The sequence below is a fragment of the Labrus bergylta genome, chromosome 17 (assembly GCF_963930695.1).
Source record: "Labrus bergylta chromosome 17, fLabBer1.1, whole genome shotgun sequence".
NCBI classification, from domain to species: domain Eukaryota; kingdom Metazoa; phylum Chordata; class Actinopteri; order Labriformes; family Labridae; genus Labrus; species Labrus bergylta.
Window position 1 is genome coordinate 6277568 of NC_089211.1, and position 17557 is coordinate 6295124.

General features: G+C 42.7%; 2 protein-coding genes across 4 annotated transcripts in view; both read right to left on the reverse strand.

The window, feature by feature from the left end:
• Nucleotides 1-116: 116 nt before the first annotated feature.
• Nucleotides 117-11046, reverse strand: LOC109988510 (uncharacterized). The gene is made up of 5 exons (XM_020640018.3): nt 8628-11046; nt 7450-7662; nt 6790-7187; nt 6435-6622; nt 117-6232 (listed from the first exon to the last, which is right to left on the reverse strand). The coding sequence occupies exons 1-5, from the start codon at nt 10870-10872 to the stop codon at nt 5743-5745; spliced, it is 3534 nt and encodes a 1177-aa protein (XP_020495674.2). The 5' UTR covers nt 10873-11046; the 3' UTR covers nt 117-5742.
• Nucleotides 11047-11955: 909 nt separating this feature from the next.
• Nucleotides 11956-17557, reverse strand: part of shroom3 (shroom family member 3) — a 58445-nt gene continuing 52843 nt past the window's right edge. For all 3 annotated transcript variants that reach the window (XM_020640031.3, XM_065966001.1, XM_065966002.1), the window contains 4 exons: nt 17293-17392; nt 16872-17037; nt 16643-16764; nt 11956-15025 (listed from right to left, as the gene is read on the reverse strand). In XM_020640031.3, coding sequence (XP_020495687.1) covers nt 14621-15025; nt 16643-16764; nt 16872-17037; nt 17293-17392 — 793 coding nt within the window. In that variant the 3' untranslated portion in view covers nt 11956-14620. The remainder of the gene's footprint in view (nt 15026-16642; nt 16765-16871; nt 17038-17292; nt 17393-17557) is intronic.

Below are 17557 nucleotides of genomic sequence, written 5' to 3' on the forward strand. Positions count from 1 at the left end.
AACACCTCAAGTCTTTTAATGTCATTCCCCTTAAATCAAGGCAACAATCATCTGTAGAACTCAAATTAAATACATTAAAAGTTTTTGTGAGATAAAATGAAGACAAAATTCTCAGCCAGTTTTAATCTCTTATCTCTTTATTTATTGGTGCCGTGGTGCGTTCAGGGACCCGGAGCAGCCACCAGAATCTCCCACAACAGGATCAACAGAGCTTTTTACAGGAATAAAAATATATATTCAACAGAACTTCAAGAGATGAAAACAGAGGGTGTTGTTACAGAAGTATTTTAACATCCAAGTGAAAGTGGTCACTTGTCACATTTCTGTTTCTCAGCTTAGAATGATTCAATTTACTCAAGGTTGTTTTCTTACATTTGAATACCATAACTCTGAGTGACATCTGATCTTTACCAGAGTTCTTTAGTCAAACCTGGATGTTTAAGTAGGAGACGAAGGCCCTGATTGGACAGAAAGTATTGTAGATCCTGTAGGATTGTTGACACTTTTCTATGCTAAACAGTAACAGACGATAAAGGTTAACTCAGCTTATTTAAAGCTGATTAAGTAACTAGTGAGTTTGTTGACTCATCAATCAGCATTTTGAAGTCAAGACTTCTGCAGGAGGAAACAGATTTGATTTGTAGTTGAATAAAACAACCTGAGAAAGTTTCATTCAGTCGAGGCATCACAACGCGCTGAGAGGGAGACGGGAACACAACAGAGGAGGGATTTTTATATTAGCATCTTATTAACAATCAAATTACACTTCACTTGAAAAAAAATATTACAGATTATCGTCTACTGAGCAACATATCATTCATACCAATTTTTACAGTCTATGATTCATACAGTATTTGCTCTGCAGTCTATCTCTAGTGGAAACTCAATGAACCGCAGGTATTTTCTTTGCATTCTGCCTCAGGTGGACACTAAAATATATTTATGTTCACATAAATAAATGACTAAAACGTTTAAAATAGACGCAACTTTACAATTTTATGTTGAACTATTTTTCATGCATTTTATCTTGTAAAAGAGTTTATAAATGAATGAAACGCTAAAGACTGTCTTGGTGTATTGGGGAACCTTAGATGATTCTGCGAAACAGTGGTCCCATCTTTGTCTTATTTTGGTAGCAAGAGGTCAGCACTCAGGTGTGAGTCGACTGAGCATGACTGTGTTTTCGTCCTTTGTCCTTCATTTAAACTTTCCACAGCACAGATTTGCAGTGAGTGATATGTTTGACTGTCAAAAGATAACAGGATGAGTTCTTACATTACAAAATGCAACTTACACATGAACATTTTGTCCAGAGGTGGCGCCAAAATCAACACAACCTGAAAGTTCCTCACTGGAGTTAAAAAAAAAAAGATCAGGTTCAATAACTCTCTTTTTATGATAATGATGTAACATTTTGTGCCATTTAAGATGAGTACTTGATATAGAAGAGAGGCCCTGTAGGTTGATATGTAACTGTAAATACAACACAGGACAAATCAGTGAGCTTGTTCAAACAGACGCTTGAGCCAATTTGTTTCACATTGAATGTGCACACACAGACATGTTCAAACATGTCCTCCAGCCTGCAGAGTTTCTCTACACACTGACTGAACATGTTGGTACCAGTTTGATACCAACAAAAACAAACCGCAGAGGTATTAAAAACCTGCTGGGCGGAAACTTAAACATTCTTGTAACAGTCAATAGTATCACTCATTGTGAATCTTTGCTATGGAAAATGTGCAAATAATTCTGTTTCTTCAGCCTGCTGTAAAGTCTCTTCTGACACCTACCTCATGGCAGCGGTTAGAAGCATTACAAACTACACCAAAGAAATGATCTAGCTGGCTGCTGATTGTCTAGTTTGCTTTTCTAAGTCATAAAAAAATTATTTCAGTCTGTTTCATAACCAATAAAAACTCCTTATAGGATTTTTTAAGTACAATTTATCAATAAGTAAGACATTTTTCTGTCAACATGCACTTAAGCCATAGACTATAAATATTACTAATATAAAGCTAATATAAATATTAATTAAATATAATAAATAATAATATAAATAAATATAAATAACTAATATAAATATAATATAAAGACTAAAGCGTAAACTCCTCTATAGTTGTTGTTGTGTTTACTCTACAAGGGCAGATCATTTTTAAAATGTTAACATCAAGGTGTATCAAAGAAAACTTAAAACTACAGATTGGGCCCAAAAACAAAGTGACAATCTCGTGTGTTGAATAATTGAGCCAATGTGGACGTGCAAAGAAATGCAGTTTAATTCAGGGTTAAGTGTCTTGCTCAAGGACACATCGGACATGTTGCTGCAGGAGCTGGGGATTGAACCCCTGACCTTCTGGTTGAGGGACAACCGCCCCTATATATAGCCGCCTTCTATATAATAGACTTCTTTATGCAGGAAATTGAGATGTACCTACTGTCCTATGAAATGAATGCAGGTTTAAAACACTTAACTCCATTTCCAATACAGGAACTGTGTTTCAGAATGAATCAGCTTGATTATAAAACATTTTGTATTTATGGAAATTAACTTTATATTCTAAGACATGAATAAAAACCCAACATTTCTGCTGTTAAGAGTTTAATACTTCAGTGTACAGTGCCATGGTGTCAAAAATACTCCTCCTCTCCATTTTACAATAAACCACAGTAAATTGCTGAATTATTAACAAACCATAACACACACCAGTTTATCCCTGTTATGATGTTTCTGTTTACATGTTTCATTACAATCCTCTATAATACATTGCTGTATGTATTTTCAAATTCCTCCATCAGATTTTAGGTCGATATTCCTCCTTTGCAGGCAGGTGCTTGTTTCAACGATTCTATCCATCACAGGTTGTTTATAAGTCAGAGATTGGATATTTTTGTTCCGTTGTATGTTTATTAAACTGAGTTTGTGGACAAATTAAAAGGCATCTGCTAAAGTCTTGTGTGAAACTAAAGGTGAAAATGTTCAGGGTCTTAGATCAGAAAGACGGAGAACTGGAGGATGTAGCTTTTTTTTTTTTTTTTTTTTTAAATGCTTTCCACCACCGAGTTCAAGTCTCATATGTCAAAGCAGCACTTGAATGCACCACACAACAATGCAGTAAAAATGTTACTGAGATAAAAACAAAAAAAACAAGCCAATCGTATCGTAAGACAGATTCTGGTGTCCCTCACATAGAGGTGAGTATATGTCCTGACCGTTTCTATAATACTGTCAAACACTTTGAATAACGATCAAAGCATTAGGCAAAACCAGATTATCTAGCATGATTTTGAAAGTAGCATTCCCTCAGTGCGCCGTCTACACCCACCCCCTCCCCTCTGTGCTCCCTCTAAAGCCCCGCCCCCCTCACTTACATGCACAAGCTCTGTTGCTCCAGAAGAGGACCTCAGCTCATCGCTTGCATTGTGTAGAAAACGTCACTATTTTACTACTCACAAGGGCCAACGACAAACTCACAGTATAAACTCTGTGAAGCGCTTTGAGTGTGGGCTAGTGCATGCATTGGGTAGAGAGCAAGCAGGGAGACAGGGAGGCGTGTGATTGGTTCATCAGATTGGTACCTCGTGGCAGACATTGGTCTAAGTTTTTACAGGCTTACAACTGCTACAGATGACAGATTTTCTTTGTTCCTTTTTCAGAGCACCAGTTATTAATTTCTGTCAGGACCTAAAGACAATTTCAACCAAAATCTTAAAAAGTGGATCTGGAGGAAATTACCAACCCTGCATAAAATGTTTTTTAATATCGAGCCTGGACTAGATGAGAAAGTTGAAAGCAGTCTAATACTCAGATCTCACAAGGGGAGAACAATGATTTCACAGATCAAAAGAAAAGGCACAACTTTGAATAAAAGATCCAAATTGTATCAAACTGGATCCTTTAAATGATTCTAATAAGCGCTAACAACACTTCAGGCGTGAAGTTGTTGGGATGTTTTTTACAATACATCCCCAAATTTAAAGACTCTGCATGTTCAATTTGCAGGAAGCCACCCCTGAACTAAAGGCAGCCTGAAGGGAAGAAATCAATGTCAAAACTGACCAATGCTTTGGAATCACTATGAAAGAATGTGAAGTGTACGTTAACAAGGTTCAGGTGTTAACAAGCTGCAGTATCATCTCAGTGTGTCAGTAAATCACAGCGGCAGACTGAAACTGAAGCTCTTTGTTCCCTGCGGCTCATAAACTTTGACCTTGTTCCTTTTTTTTTTTTTTCTCTCCAACAACAATGACATCAGACGATCACTGTGAAACCTGAACGCACTCTGCAAAGTGCTGCAATTCAAACCTCTCGCTTTGAGAAACGTCTCACTCTGAAGCCTTTTGAGATACACTCTCTGAATTCTGAGGCATTTATTTGTACTGCGCTCAAGGCTTTGGACTGACGGGACTGAAATTCCTCTTGTAATCTTTTTAAAGCCAGAAGACCACACACTCGCTGGTCAAGAGGCTCTGGACAGTATACAGGCCGGGTTAACCAAGCATCCAGCAGAAGATCAAAACTGAACTCGACAAAGTAGCCAGCTCAAAAGTTCACTGCTGTCAAAAAGGCAGTGAACTGTGAGAAAGTTGCCTTCGTTCTCTTGAAATGTAATCCTTGTTGAGTGGAAGGTTTTGTTTCTCTAACAGCGCAGAATATTTGCTCAAAAGAAGAAGTTGCGAGGACACTTTCAGGTTGAGTCAAAACTGTTGAAAGTGGAGGTGGAAGCAGCTTTGTTCTGAATTAAGAACCAGATCCTAAAGTGAATCCTGTTAAACCTGCTCCATGTCTATATTCTCACTGACAGCATTTGAGTATTTGATGAATCATAGTTCCAACCTGACTGTTGTGATTCTGCTACCAACATATATGTCAAAATATATAAACTTATCAGGCTATTTAACTGAATATCTTTGAGATCATGCCTTTAAAATCTAAAGCTCACAGCACACATGCATGCCTAAAAATCTTAGAAAATCCCTGCAGGAGGAAAACCATGAAAAAGACTCTGCGTCATAATGATTACATGATGTCCTAGATGGGAGGTAAACTCTGATGTTTTAACAATATCTTGCCTTTATATCTATTCGACATGTAATTGGATGTGTCCACATAACCAACCAAGAGTGGAAAAAAACATTCTGGCAAGCAGGAAGGAGTATGAGGCTGCTTCATCACGTGCACGATGATTGCTCACTGGTCGCAGGATATACATGCGATACGGTAAAGAAAACTTGGTTTGTTTGTGTTCACTTATGCAGCCTGGGAATTTCAGGAATTTTTGTGCGTGTGAAAACACCACAAGTTATCCAGTTAATTATTTTTTTATGGAGGATCTTTGCAAACATATAGTATACAAATTTTAACTCCACCTTACACTTTGTTTGTGTTTCTAAAACCAGCCAGTAAACAAACAGAGGTTCAGTGGAGTGGTCGGTAGATATAGAGAGTTTTAACCAAGCTGCCACTCCAGACTGCGGTTCCTCCAGTGTCCACTTGAGGCTGGCTAAAAGCCCTGGTAGTCAAATTCAAAAAGCCAATTTTTAAAAGCAGAAAAAACATGTTTACAGCCTGGTCCAAAAAATTGCTGCATTTCAAATATGCTGTCCGTAATCAATAGGCTTCAAAAAGCCCACTTCAGTAACCAATGGGTGATGTCACCGAGACTGTAGCCATGTTTATTAAGTCTATAGTTTAACACTTTGAAATAAGAGTTCTATCAGATAAGAGATCAGCTGTGGGTTTTAAATGGACGAGTCCGACTGATGTCCGTGAAAGTGTCGCAGCGACTTGTGTTTGAGGAACGCAGCGATGGACGACGACCTTTTGACCTTGGCTGAGATGTCCAGAGGCCTCCCTGCTGATGAAGCAGAGGAGAGGTGATGCTTCTGCCGTCGACGCTGGTGCTTCCCATGCTTCCACATAGACTCCACCCTCTTGACTCCTCCTCCTCCTCCTCCTCCTCCTCCTCCTCCTTCTACGTCTCCTCCACCCAAAGCAGCCCGCGGTGGAGCTCCCAGCAGCTGGAACACTTCGGGTGACGACGTGCGGCTCAAGTACTGCCAGGGCTTCTTTCCCGCTGTGTCCCGCAGCTTCAAGTGTGCGCCGAACTTGCTGACCAGCAGGCGGATGATGTTCTTGTGGCCGTGCATGGCGGCAATGTGGAGAGGGGTGTGGCCACATGTGGACCTGGCGTTTATGTCGAAGGACAAACCTGCCTTTTGGACTCCATACCTGAAACCGAAGCCAGAGACGATGGATCAGATAGGACAGTTGATAGAATAAATCATCTGCCTGTCTTAAATCCAACAAAAATGTGAAGGCTCTCGAGGATGTTTAAGGTAAAAGAAACACAACTTATCAAAGTAATAAACAAACGAGCACTGCACTGTTAAAACAAGTATTTCTGGAGTTAGAAAAAGTGCTAGGGTCGTACCATAACGTGTTGAGAACTCGGTGATCTCCGTGTTTGGCGATCCAGTGCAGCACAGTGAAGCCGGAGATGAAGTCTCGTCTGTTGAGCAGAGACGAGTCGTCTCTAAACAGAGAGTAGATGTCAGGCCACGCCCCCGCCGCCCCCTTCACCAACCAGTCGTGCTCCCTGGACTCCAGAGGAATCTGTGACTGAGGACGGGAGGAAAGAGCAACTTAAACAATGTGCCTCCCACAGATCCATCACCTTTTGGTTTAAACAAAGAGCTGATGTTGTTGCTAGAAATTTCAATTCTAGTTTTGATACCCAGCCCTAAAAACTTCATATTTACAGACTTTAGAGCTTGTAACATTCTTACCTGTCTACTGGAGCCTTCAGGTGGAGCAGTCGAGGAGGAAACGGGGAGGCTCTTTCTCCCCTCCATCCCTTCTGTCAGGTTGGCGAGGCTGTGGCTGCGAGGCGGCGTTGAACAGGACGACAGCGAGGACGAGGACACGTCGTAATGAAGGCTGAGCGAGGAGGAGATCATGTGGAGGCGGTTCAGACGAGCCGCCTCACTGCCTCCCCCCCCTCCTCCTCCCCGCATCTCCTCCTGCATGAGCTGGTCGAGGTCGGCCCCCATGCTGCGGCACATCCGGCTCCTCAGATGACTGCTGAGCCGCCTGGGGACCCCCGAGTGCTGCCGCATGGGGGGTGAAGAGGTGGAGCCATCGCTTATCGCCGCCTCTTGGTGGTGGTCGTCGTCGAAGAGATCACCTGTGGAGTGAAGCGTCTTTACTACAGCAGGCTGTTGTTACATGAAACATGTTGCAGTAGGTTGAAAATAAATGGTACCATCAGAATCACAATACGAGGCCCCTTACTCTTTATAGTTTACAATTTTAACAGTTTCATGCAAAGATATCTGTCATGTTTTTACAGACAAATCTTGAAAGAATGCCGAATACCAGCTTGTTGTGGAAGTATGAAATTAATCGGAACTGACTGATTTAATGTAATTTCACAGTATGGCTCTGACCTGTGGAGAGGTGCTTTGGCATCACACGGGCTGCAGACTGGTTGTCATGAAGTTGATCATTGGAGTGATAGAAATCATCGTCATGGAGATGTCCTGCAGAGTGGTGCCAGGGTGCCTGAATTTTATTGACGCCATATAACGCTGAAGGCTCATCTTTGCTCTTTTGGGCTCGCTGGAGAACTTCCTGGATTTGAAAATCACCCCTGGTGTTGCCTGGTGACACAAAAAAAAGTTTAAGAGAAAATTGACGGGCAACATTTTCTGGTTTCTACAGCTAGAATGGAAATGTGATTTGCCTCAGAGGTCACATGAAAAGGCTTGCAGAGAGTACCATTTGATTCTGATTCTGACTCTACATGTGTAAGGGGTTTTCTTTTAAAGTATGAATCCAGAGAGGGGTTTGAAGCAGATCTTAATTGGCTCCCATAGCAACCAAAAGCAAAGGTAAAAACATGAAAAATCCCAACCTGTGAAATCAGAACTGCTAGTTACCCTGTACATCTTGTGTCTAATTCTTTATGTAGGAACATCATTTTTAGGAAATTAAGCTCTAAGATATCATTTAAAAATATAAAACATGAATTCTTTGTCTTTTTTAGGCCATACTGCCACATAGATGAGAATCAGCACAAAACGTATTAAAGGAGAAAAAAATCAATGCGGCTTCCTGAGAGCGTTGAATTGTACAATTCACTTAGCAGACGCTTTTATACAAATCGACGTACGTCAGAGAGGAACTACAACACAAGCGAGGATCTAGAGAGGAGGAAACAACGTCAGTAAGTGCAAACGAACATCTTTAAGTCTGATCGGTCACACAGGTCCTGACAGACAAAGTGGCCAGAGGCAGAGCACAACATGGAGAGCTGTTCTTGAGAGTTCTGATCAGCATCAAAACCATCCTAAAATCATCATCAAACAAAACCATCACCATCACCATCACCATCATCATCATCGTTACTATCCTCATCAATAACATTAAGTGTGGTATTCATGAAAGAGCTGGGTCTTTAGCTTTTTCTTAAAGGTGCAGAGGGACTCTGCAGATCCAATGGAGTTTGTTAATTCGTTCCACCACCGGGGGGCGACAGAGGAGAAGAGTCTAAAAAAATGACAATAAGGATCTCAAGAAAAAAACCTAATTTATTCATATATACAGAAAATGATCTCGGTCTCACCTGTTCTTACATGTAGATCTTCTAAGCTGCTGTTCCACCCCGATCCCCTGGGGGAGCTAGACATTGGCCAGTCTCTAATGGAGAGGCCTGAGTCAGATGAGGGCGAGTAGATAATGCTAGTGCTTGATGACAATGACCCTTTGTGGCTTTGCACCGCCCCCTGACGCTGTTGCAGCTGCACTGCTGCAGACTGCGAGAAACGGCGGTCGGCGTCAACATTGTAGTGTGGCGCCATCTCAGGTGATGGCATATAGCGATCTGATTCCAGGGGCAAGCTGCGTCTGGTGGTCTCATTCTCCAGAGCCGGCCCCGACCACTGTCCTCTCGGCCCCGCCCCTGAATCCATGCTCCAGCCTGGGCCTCCTCTAGGGGGCAGCTTTTCCTCCTCCACATCCTGGATGTAAATCTTTGGGAGCGTTTTATCTGATGAAGAGGAGGAGACGATAGAAGGAACGTCTATGATGCACGGTGAAGAGGCGGAGAAGGCCCTGGCCGTGTCCCCCAGAGGAACGCTCAGGGGCCACTCTCCTCCTGCTGAACATCGCCTAACTGGTACCTCCTCTTCTTCCTCGTCCGCTTCATCTTCGTCATAAGATACAGCAGATTTGTAGCTCTTTCTGTGTCTGTGGTGGCGTCGGACGACCTGAGCGTTAAGATTGACCTGTTGAGGAGGAGGCTCCTGATGAAGAGGAGGAGGCTCCTGATGAAGAGGAGGCTCCTGATGAAGAAGAGGAGGCTCCTGATGAAGAGGAGGCTCCTGATGAAGAAGACGCTTCTGTTGAGGAGGAGGCTCCTGATGAAGAGGAGGAGGCTCCTGATGAAGAGGAGGCTCCTGATGAAGAAGACGCTTCTGTTGAGGAGGAGGCTCCTGATGAAGAGGAGGCCCCTGATGAAGAAGACGCTTCTGTTCAGGAGGAGGCTCCTGATGAAGAGGAGGCTCCTTATGAGGAAGACGCTCCTGATGAAGAGGAGGCTCCTGATGAAGAAGACGCTTCTGTTGAGGAGGAGGCTCCTGATGAAGAGGAGGCCCCTGATGAAGAAGACGCTTCTGTTGAGGAGGAGGCTCCTGATGAAGAGGAGGCCCCTGATGAAGAAGACGCTTCTGTTCAGGAGGAGGCTCCTGATGAAGAGGAGGCTCCTTATGAAGAAGACGCTCCTGATGAAGAGGAGGCTCCTGATGAAGAAGACGCTTCTGTTGAGGAGGAGGCCCCTGATGAAGAGGAGGCTCCTGATGAAGAAGACGCTTCTGTTGAGGAGGGGGCCCCTGATGAAGAGGAGGCTCCTGATGAAGAAGACGCTTCTGTTGAGGAGGAGGCCCCTGATGAAGAGGAGGCTCCTGATGAAGAGGAGGCTCCTCATGAAGACCTCTTTCAGGCTCCCTCCCTCTGAGAGGTTCTCGTACAGGGATAGTTTCTTGGTGATGTCTGACTGCAGAAGTTACAGGTTTTATCCTAGAATCTAGGGGGCCAAAACCAACCTTCTGTTGCCCCACTTTACTGCTCCAATCTTGGGCATTAGGCTCTGAGAAGTTGGGGGTCTTTGGTTCTGCCTCTCTCCCTCTGAGAGGTTCTTTGACCGGTATTTGCTGTCTGGTTTCTCCCTGATGTCTGACTGTAGAGATCACAGGTGTAATCACAGGAAACGCAGGGCCAAAACCCATATTCTGTCCGATTTTAGAGCTCTGTTCTGGGCCAGAAGGCTGTAAACTCCTGGGGGTCTGACCTGCTGTTGGTGCAACATAATAAACTGCTTTGTTGATTTCCGGTTGCTGTTTTAGATTGAAATTAGTTTCCACATTGTTGTTGTTGTTCAGCATGATCCCAGCTGCAGGTAGGATTGTTTTCGTGGCGGTTACTCCCGTCGGGGCGGAGGCTGTTACCTCACTGAGCTGAGGTTTCTGCCGAGGCTTCTCCGCGCTGACAGCCGGGCTCACACGCGCGTTACCCGGGGAAGGCTCTCCCTTCATCCCGGGGGAGAGCGGCGGAGGCCCGGAGGAGCCCCCGTCCCCTCCGCCCGGGACCCTTCCTTTGAATTTCCTCCTGAGAACCACATAGGAGACGCCGTCAAGCTGCTGGACCGTGGCCAAGGTGTTGACATACTTTTTAAAGAGATCCCGGAGACGGACCCGGTCCGGATTATCCCGGATAAAGTTTCTAAAGTGCAGAAGCAGGTCCGCGTTTTTCACCGAGCCCCCGCCGCTCCGGAGGAACTGAAGCACCGTGTCCTGGGTCAAATCTGTGGCCATTCTGATCCAAACCTGTCCCGCTTTCTGTCTCCCTCCCTGCTGGTTTCAAAGGTCGGGGAGCTGTTTGTTTCTGTCAGACTGCATCTGAAGCTCCGCCCAACGCAGGTATTTGAGTACAGCCCATAGGTACAGCCTCACCTGCTGCATTCCTGCAGGTAACCCGGATGTGTCAGATTGCTGGCTCCTGTTCCACTGTGTTGGAATTCAATAGATAAATACGGAAGAGGAATCGGGCCAGGCATAATAAATAAATGAGGAGGAGGGTTTTTTCCCCCCCAGTGTGTACCACATGAAATTTCAAGATAATTCGCTTTTTTTCTTGACTTTCTTCTCAAAATTGTATTTCAACTTTATTCTCGTCATTTTTACTTTATTCTTAAAGTGCATTAATTAAATAATCTACATCTCATCATTATTCATTTCTCATAAATGGCCTTAATCTTCTCTTGTAGACATGAAAAAATGAATTATTGTGAATATTATTAGAGTGACTTTTTCCAAATCCAGGTCCAATTTTAGATTATGATCTAACTTCCCTCATGAATACATTTTTTAATTCCACCACAGCTATATGGAGGGATGGATATCTGCTCCCTCACCTCCAAAACCAAAACTAAACTAACCGCAATGTTATTCAGGCCAACAAAATAATTGGTTCATTGCAGCCTCCTCTATCTGAACTGTATAACCGCTCTGTGATCAGGAAAAGCCACCCTGATCACAGAGGACCCCTCTCACCCCCTCCACCCTGATCAGAGGACCCCTCTCACCCCCTCCACCCTGATCACAGAGGACCCCTCTCACCCCCTCCACCCTGATCAGAGGACCCCTCTCACCCCCTCCACCCTGATCACAGAAGATACTGTACTTTGAGATGTATTTCTAAATCTTTTGTTAATGCAGGTTGTGTTTATTGTTTGATCCTTATCATCAAAGGAGAATTTCTGTCCCTTACGGTCTATAGTTTGGACAGACAATAAAGTTTATCTAATCTAATCTAATCTAAGGGTGCGTCTGTATGTGGAAAGACGCGAGTGTCTGTGTGTGTGTCTGTGTGTGTGTGTACTTGAATAAGACATCGAGTCCTTTACAAAATATTCGTTTATTTTGCAAAAACCAGGAGCTGTTCTTTAATCGTCCTTCTTTCATAAAGTGAACATCCAACATCGTTCAATAACAAAACCGGAAAAAAACGTTTCAGATATTGTGCTGTGCCTCTGAAAACAACGTAAAAACACTCCAACAATAATCAACAGTAAAATCTGGATAATTGATGAAAACTTTGTTTGTCCTTTAATGTTCACAGAATATGAGAATATTTGAAAAAGGTGCTCCTAAAAATAAAATGATAGTGGAAGAATGAGAAAGTGTAAAAAGAGGTAAAAACATCTGCTGATCAGCACTTCATGTGAAAGCCTCTTCTCTGAAGCCAACAGACTGGATCATTAAAGAGGAAATATTCATGTTGCTGTTTGTGCCGTTTGGAGTCCCCCGATCAACGAGACAGAAGGGATGCTAAATGGCACGACTACATGATGAAGGGATTAAAGTTAAATATTTTATAAAACAGAAATATGAAAGTGATGATTGTGTTTTCTGAACCCTTATACTTCAATTATGATGAGTGATAATGACCTTAGATGGTGATGCAACATTTATGAAGTTATAATCCTGATTCTTACACCTCGATTTCCATCTGTGACGTTTATCATTTCAACATAAATAAATACTTCATGTTGGCACCACCAACATTTTTTTGTTAAGTTTTCCTTTTTTGTGACCCTAGTAAAAAAATACTAAAAAAGATCCATGAGGGCTTCTTAAAACAGGAGAATCAGCTAAATTGAACACGACTAAGAGACTTCTTCACTTTGAGGAAATAACCACGATGATGTCACAGTGATGTCAGCACTTTTGATTGGCACTGAGAGTTTAAACTATAGCTAAAAACCTGAACTGTAAGACGAGGTACGTACAAAAAAATAAACCACAGATTTACTGATTAAAGTCGTAATAGAAAAAAAACCTTTGCACATCGATTTCATAAAACAGGTGTGTATGAAAGCAATGTGTCCATAAAAAACTTAAAGGTAACCCCTGGGGAATAAAGGATAATGAAACCACTTCTTCCTCTTGTGAATTTGGGGATTAACAGGACATAACATATTTATTTTGTATCCGTTTGATTCAGGAAGTTGTGGTATTTGTTGTTACATTCAACATTTTATGGATTTTAAATTAGATTAATTTCAAAATAAAAGCGTCTGATAAATATTTAGAAGTTTAGGTTAAAGTTGCTGCTCTGCCTTTAGAAAAACTCAGACACAAACCGTGCAGGGGAGAGGGAGGAAGTCGAGAATTGGACAAAACAAAACGTCAACAGGGAATATAAATATAGGAGATGTTTTTTTTTATACCTCCTCTGGGGAAAATCTTTGGAATCTCAATCTTTAATTATTTTTTCTTACATTTAATGTTTCATTGACTTTTAGAGAGGCACAGTGACTAATGTGGTTATGATTCAGTGTTGATCCAGCTGCAGACAGTAGTTTAAAAAAGTGCTCCAGGCGTACAGACAGTAGTGAGAGTAGTAGTAGTGTTACAGTGAATATTACAAAGCAGCAAACCCTTCAGGATCTGTGCCCTCAGTTTGACTCAAACAGTGTCCCTCTGAATTTTGGTGTTTGTTAAAAACGTACTGTACATGTGCGAAAGCTGAGCAGGTCTTCTTAAAGTCCCTGCTTACTTCATATTGTCGTTGTAAAACGAGGCGTCCCTGGGGGAGCGTTTGAATGTTTGAGGCTCCTGAAAGCACCATGAAAGTAGTTTAAAGATCTCTATGAAGGGTTCACAAAGATCACCATGATCCCAAAAGTTCCTCACAGGAGCTTTAACAAAAAAATCGTTTTAGGGGTCCTTACTGTGATGTTGTTGGAGAATTGGACTAAAAACCTGACTCCATCAGTGACAAAAAACAACAACTTGTAGTGGACGTACTTTGAGCAGTAATTTTTGCCCTGAAAGATTTTGTTGCACATATTCCTGCCTGTTTCAGTGCTGCAGGCTGAAACAAACCTAGAGGAGCAACGACAAAACTTTTAGTCCCTAAAGGTCACTTTGACCCGATATTATGTAAAAAACCAAAACAATCAGGGCCGAGGTTTGATAGAAGATGGATTACTCTTTATAATCTCGATCAGGACTTTGAAAGATGACCATTACTTCATGAATTAAAGCTGTTACATTAACAGTGTTAACTCCTGCTTTCATGTTTGATGTTTATAGATATTATATGTGTAGATATTGAAACCAAACACATCAGTTATCACAACAGCGACAGTAGTATTAAGATCTGAAATACGCAGAACAACACCTGCAGTCCCAACACAAATGACCTTTGACAAAGAGTATCTGAACTAAAAATACACCTGATGACCCATAAAAATCATGTTGGAGAACGGCAAACGAGGGTTGGCAGGGACGTTGGCAGCAGTCGGTGTAGTCCACGCGTGTAGTCCACACGGCGGTGGTTGCTGATGTTGAGGCGAACAGACGTGTAACTTAAAGTCAGGTGTAAATAAAAAGAGGCACATTAAAGGTGTTTCTTCTTCTTCATGTGTGAAGTCTGCATAGTTCTCTCAGTGTGATCAGAGCTGGCTTCAGGCCTGCTGTCCTTCATGTGAAACCCTTTTTTAGGAGCCATTTGTCTTTTCTTTATTCATCGTCCTCCGCAGCTTGTCTGGTGACATCACAGTGATGTCACAGTGGTGGACCTGACGGAGAGAGCGGCGGCAGGAGTCACAGAGGGTGGGAGGAGTGTAGGAATAGGAGAAGAGCAGTGAGCGGGGCTGGACGACAGGAACGGAAACCCTCTCGACCAGCCGTGAGCCTCCGCCACTTCCTGCGGCAGGCTCTCGACCAACCGAGTCAGCTGCTCCTCCTCCTGCCGTATGAGGTCATCGAGCTGCCGCTGGCGCATCAAGAGGGAGGGTTTGGTGCTGACAAAAAGGCGGTAGTCCTGCAGCTGCGGCTCGGTGTGGTAGCCGGACAGGGTGGAGTGGACGACACGCTGCCGTCGGTCCAGGTTCTCCTTCAGCTCCCGGGCGTCTTCAGTCTGACTGAGGAGGAGGGAGCGCTTGTGATGGAGGGAGTCCTGAGGAGGAGGAGACAACATAATATTTACCAGATTACGAAGAAATCTGAAAAGCAAGCTTCTTCCATAAACATGTTCAATCAGAGAGCGCTAACTCGAGGCTCTGTGCTGTACAGAGAGCATTATTTAATAATCCTCTAAAAGCTGAATTAAATGTTAGCCCCGTTTTTGACAGTAAGGATGATTTGACATTTTATCAATGCTACGTCGAATTGGACATAGTACAAAAAAAGGGGGGGAAAGGGACATAACGGCAAGTTTAAGAGAGTAAAAAGCAGCTCTATTAAGTGCATAAAGATCACACCAGTCGTCCAAATATACCTGACTTATACCTGACTGTTTTTAAGCATCAGTTCACCACAATTTCACGCAGGACTTTTACCAAGGGGGGCACGTCAATTATAAGAAAAGTCCATTCTCTCCATCTTTTGCTTGCTCCACTTTTCAGAAAATGTGTTCTCAAACAGGCCGTTTGGAGATTTTCCCTTCATGACATCACAAAGGGCAGTAGCCCCTCCCCCAGGTGGGTGACACTCCCACAGCTAGGTGTTTGTTCTGCCCTCTGAGTCTGCCTTCTCACCGTAAACAATAGAACATGGAGAGAGAAAGCCAGCGCCACCCGAGTCCTTCCATTTACATATTTAAAGGTACAGACACAGAAACAGCCTGTTCTGAGCAGGGCTGAAATAGAGGGGTTTATAGGCATAATCAAATACAGGATCAGAGTGGATTTAGAACAAGAAACTTCACACACATGTTTTGAGGAGCTCTGAGACTTATTTACACTGAAGAAGAGGAGGAGAATATGTGACCTTTAAATGAAGTCTGTTTCATAAGGATTAACAGCTTTAGAAATAACACATTACATGACTTATGTTGTGATGATCTGAGTATCTGACATCATCAGTGAGGACAAAGCAGCAGATAAATGTGTTACAGTTAATGTTTGATCAGCGAGTTCCCTGAAACACTTTGACGCTGTGATTAATTTCTCTCATCAGTAAACATGAACAGAAACAGACTGACTCTGTCTCTTTCTATCTCTCTCTGTGTGGTCCTTTATGTTGTAAAGATGAAGATCTTTCATTTGTCCCTTTGTGTTCTCAGAGCTGTCCTTAAGAACACACAACGTAATCAAGGACTCTGTATCTGATTACATTTTAACATATTAGGTCAATATCCTATAATCTACAACACCTAGAAATAAATACCATCCAACGACCTGCAGTTGGTAAAGTCACAGGAGATGTAAAACCCAGGTAATGCAGGGGCGTCAGCCTCAGCCAAACCCATATAACCACACCTCCATTGAATCAGAGACCCATTAAAAGATTTAAATCACAGTCATCAAAATGTTTCTCATTCAATACTTTTGTACCATGCATGTCCTTTATCCTATATGTCTATTTTTAGGCATCTAAATGGTTTTTAATTTTTTTTTTTTACTTTATCAAATGGTAGGTATTAGGAAAGACTTGGAAAGAGGTCCAATCAGTGAGATCTGTAGTGAACATGATGATAAAGGTACCTTACTAAATGATCAGACATTAAGGAAACATGCTATGTTGAAGTGCTGGCTTCTCTGACAACAATACAGGTAGATCCTGTCAGTCTCACCCTCTCCTCGGCTGCTCCCTCCTGCGTCAGCTCCTCTCTCTCCAGAGCGAGCAGAGATCGGTCGATTCGCGACAGCCGGCTGCACAGAGACAGCAGCAGGTTCACGATCTTCTCCAGATCGCCTGCAAAAACACACAACAACAGCATCTCAGATTCAAGTGCATCAGCAAAGCATGATGGGAGCTGTGTATTTGAAAATATCAATAAAACAATCTTTGTTTTGTCGTACCGATGAACATGCTGTACTTGTCCCTCTCGTTGGGTTTGAGGCATTCCTGCACCAGCGACTCGATGCTCGCTCCCAGTGCCTGGTGACGTCTCTGCTCCTCACTCAGCACCTCCTTCTCCCGACGCAGAGCCACTATGCTGCTCCTCAGAGCCTCACACAGCTCCACCTGCAGACAGGGCGGGGAGCAGAGAAGAATTCAGGTGTTTAACCTGCATACCTGCTGTGATGTTTCATTAAATGCTACCAGAACATGGCAGAAGTTAGAACAGCTAACCAAAAATGTAAAGATTTTCAGACCAGATTTACGCTTCATTCAAGATCTTCATATATTATCTATTAATATATTTTTTTAGGTAAGTATTTTGTAATTTGCTGTTATGTCTGTAGTAAAAAGAGTTTCATATAAAATCTGTCTGTTTACCTTCCTGGTGTTGAGGTCTTTCTCTTCCTCATCCAGATCGGTCTCCTTCTCTCTGTCTGCCGCTGCACTCTCAGCGGAATCACAGACGACATCTTGGATTCTGGAAAGGTAACAAGAACAAAAACAATAAATAGAAATAAAAAAACCCCTATATTTCTAACTCGTTCATATGTTTATTAAGTGCCATTTCCTCGAGAATCATTCTCGTCCTTCTCATGTTGGATTAAATGAAAATTACACTGCTGCGGTTATTTGTCAAGAAGAG

Bases quoted from the DNA above. Each gene is read 5' to 3' on its own strand.
- LOC109988510 (XM_020640018.3), bottom strand. From the start codon at position 10,872: ATGGCCACAGATTTGACCCAGGACACGGTGCTTCAGTTCCTCCGGAGC. The intron at 7,188-7,449 runs GTCAGAGCCATA...TTCACTCCACAG, and splicing joins GCCAAAGCACCTCTCCACAG to GTGATCTCTTCGACGACGAC. The intron at 6,623-6,789 runs GTAAGAATGTTA...TCCCGTCCTCAG, and splicing joins CTGAAGGCTCCAGTAGACAG to TCACAGATTCCTCTGGAGTC.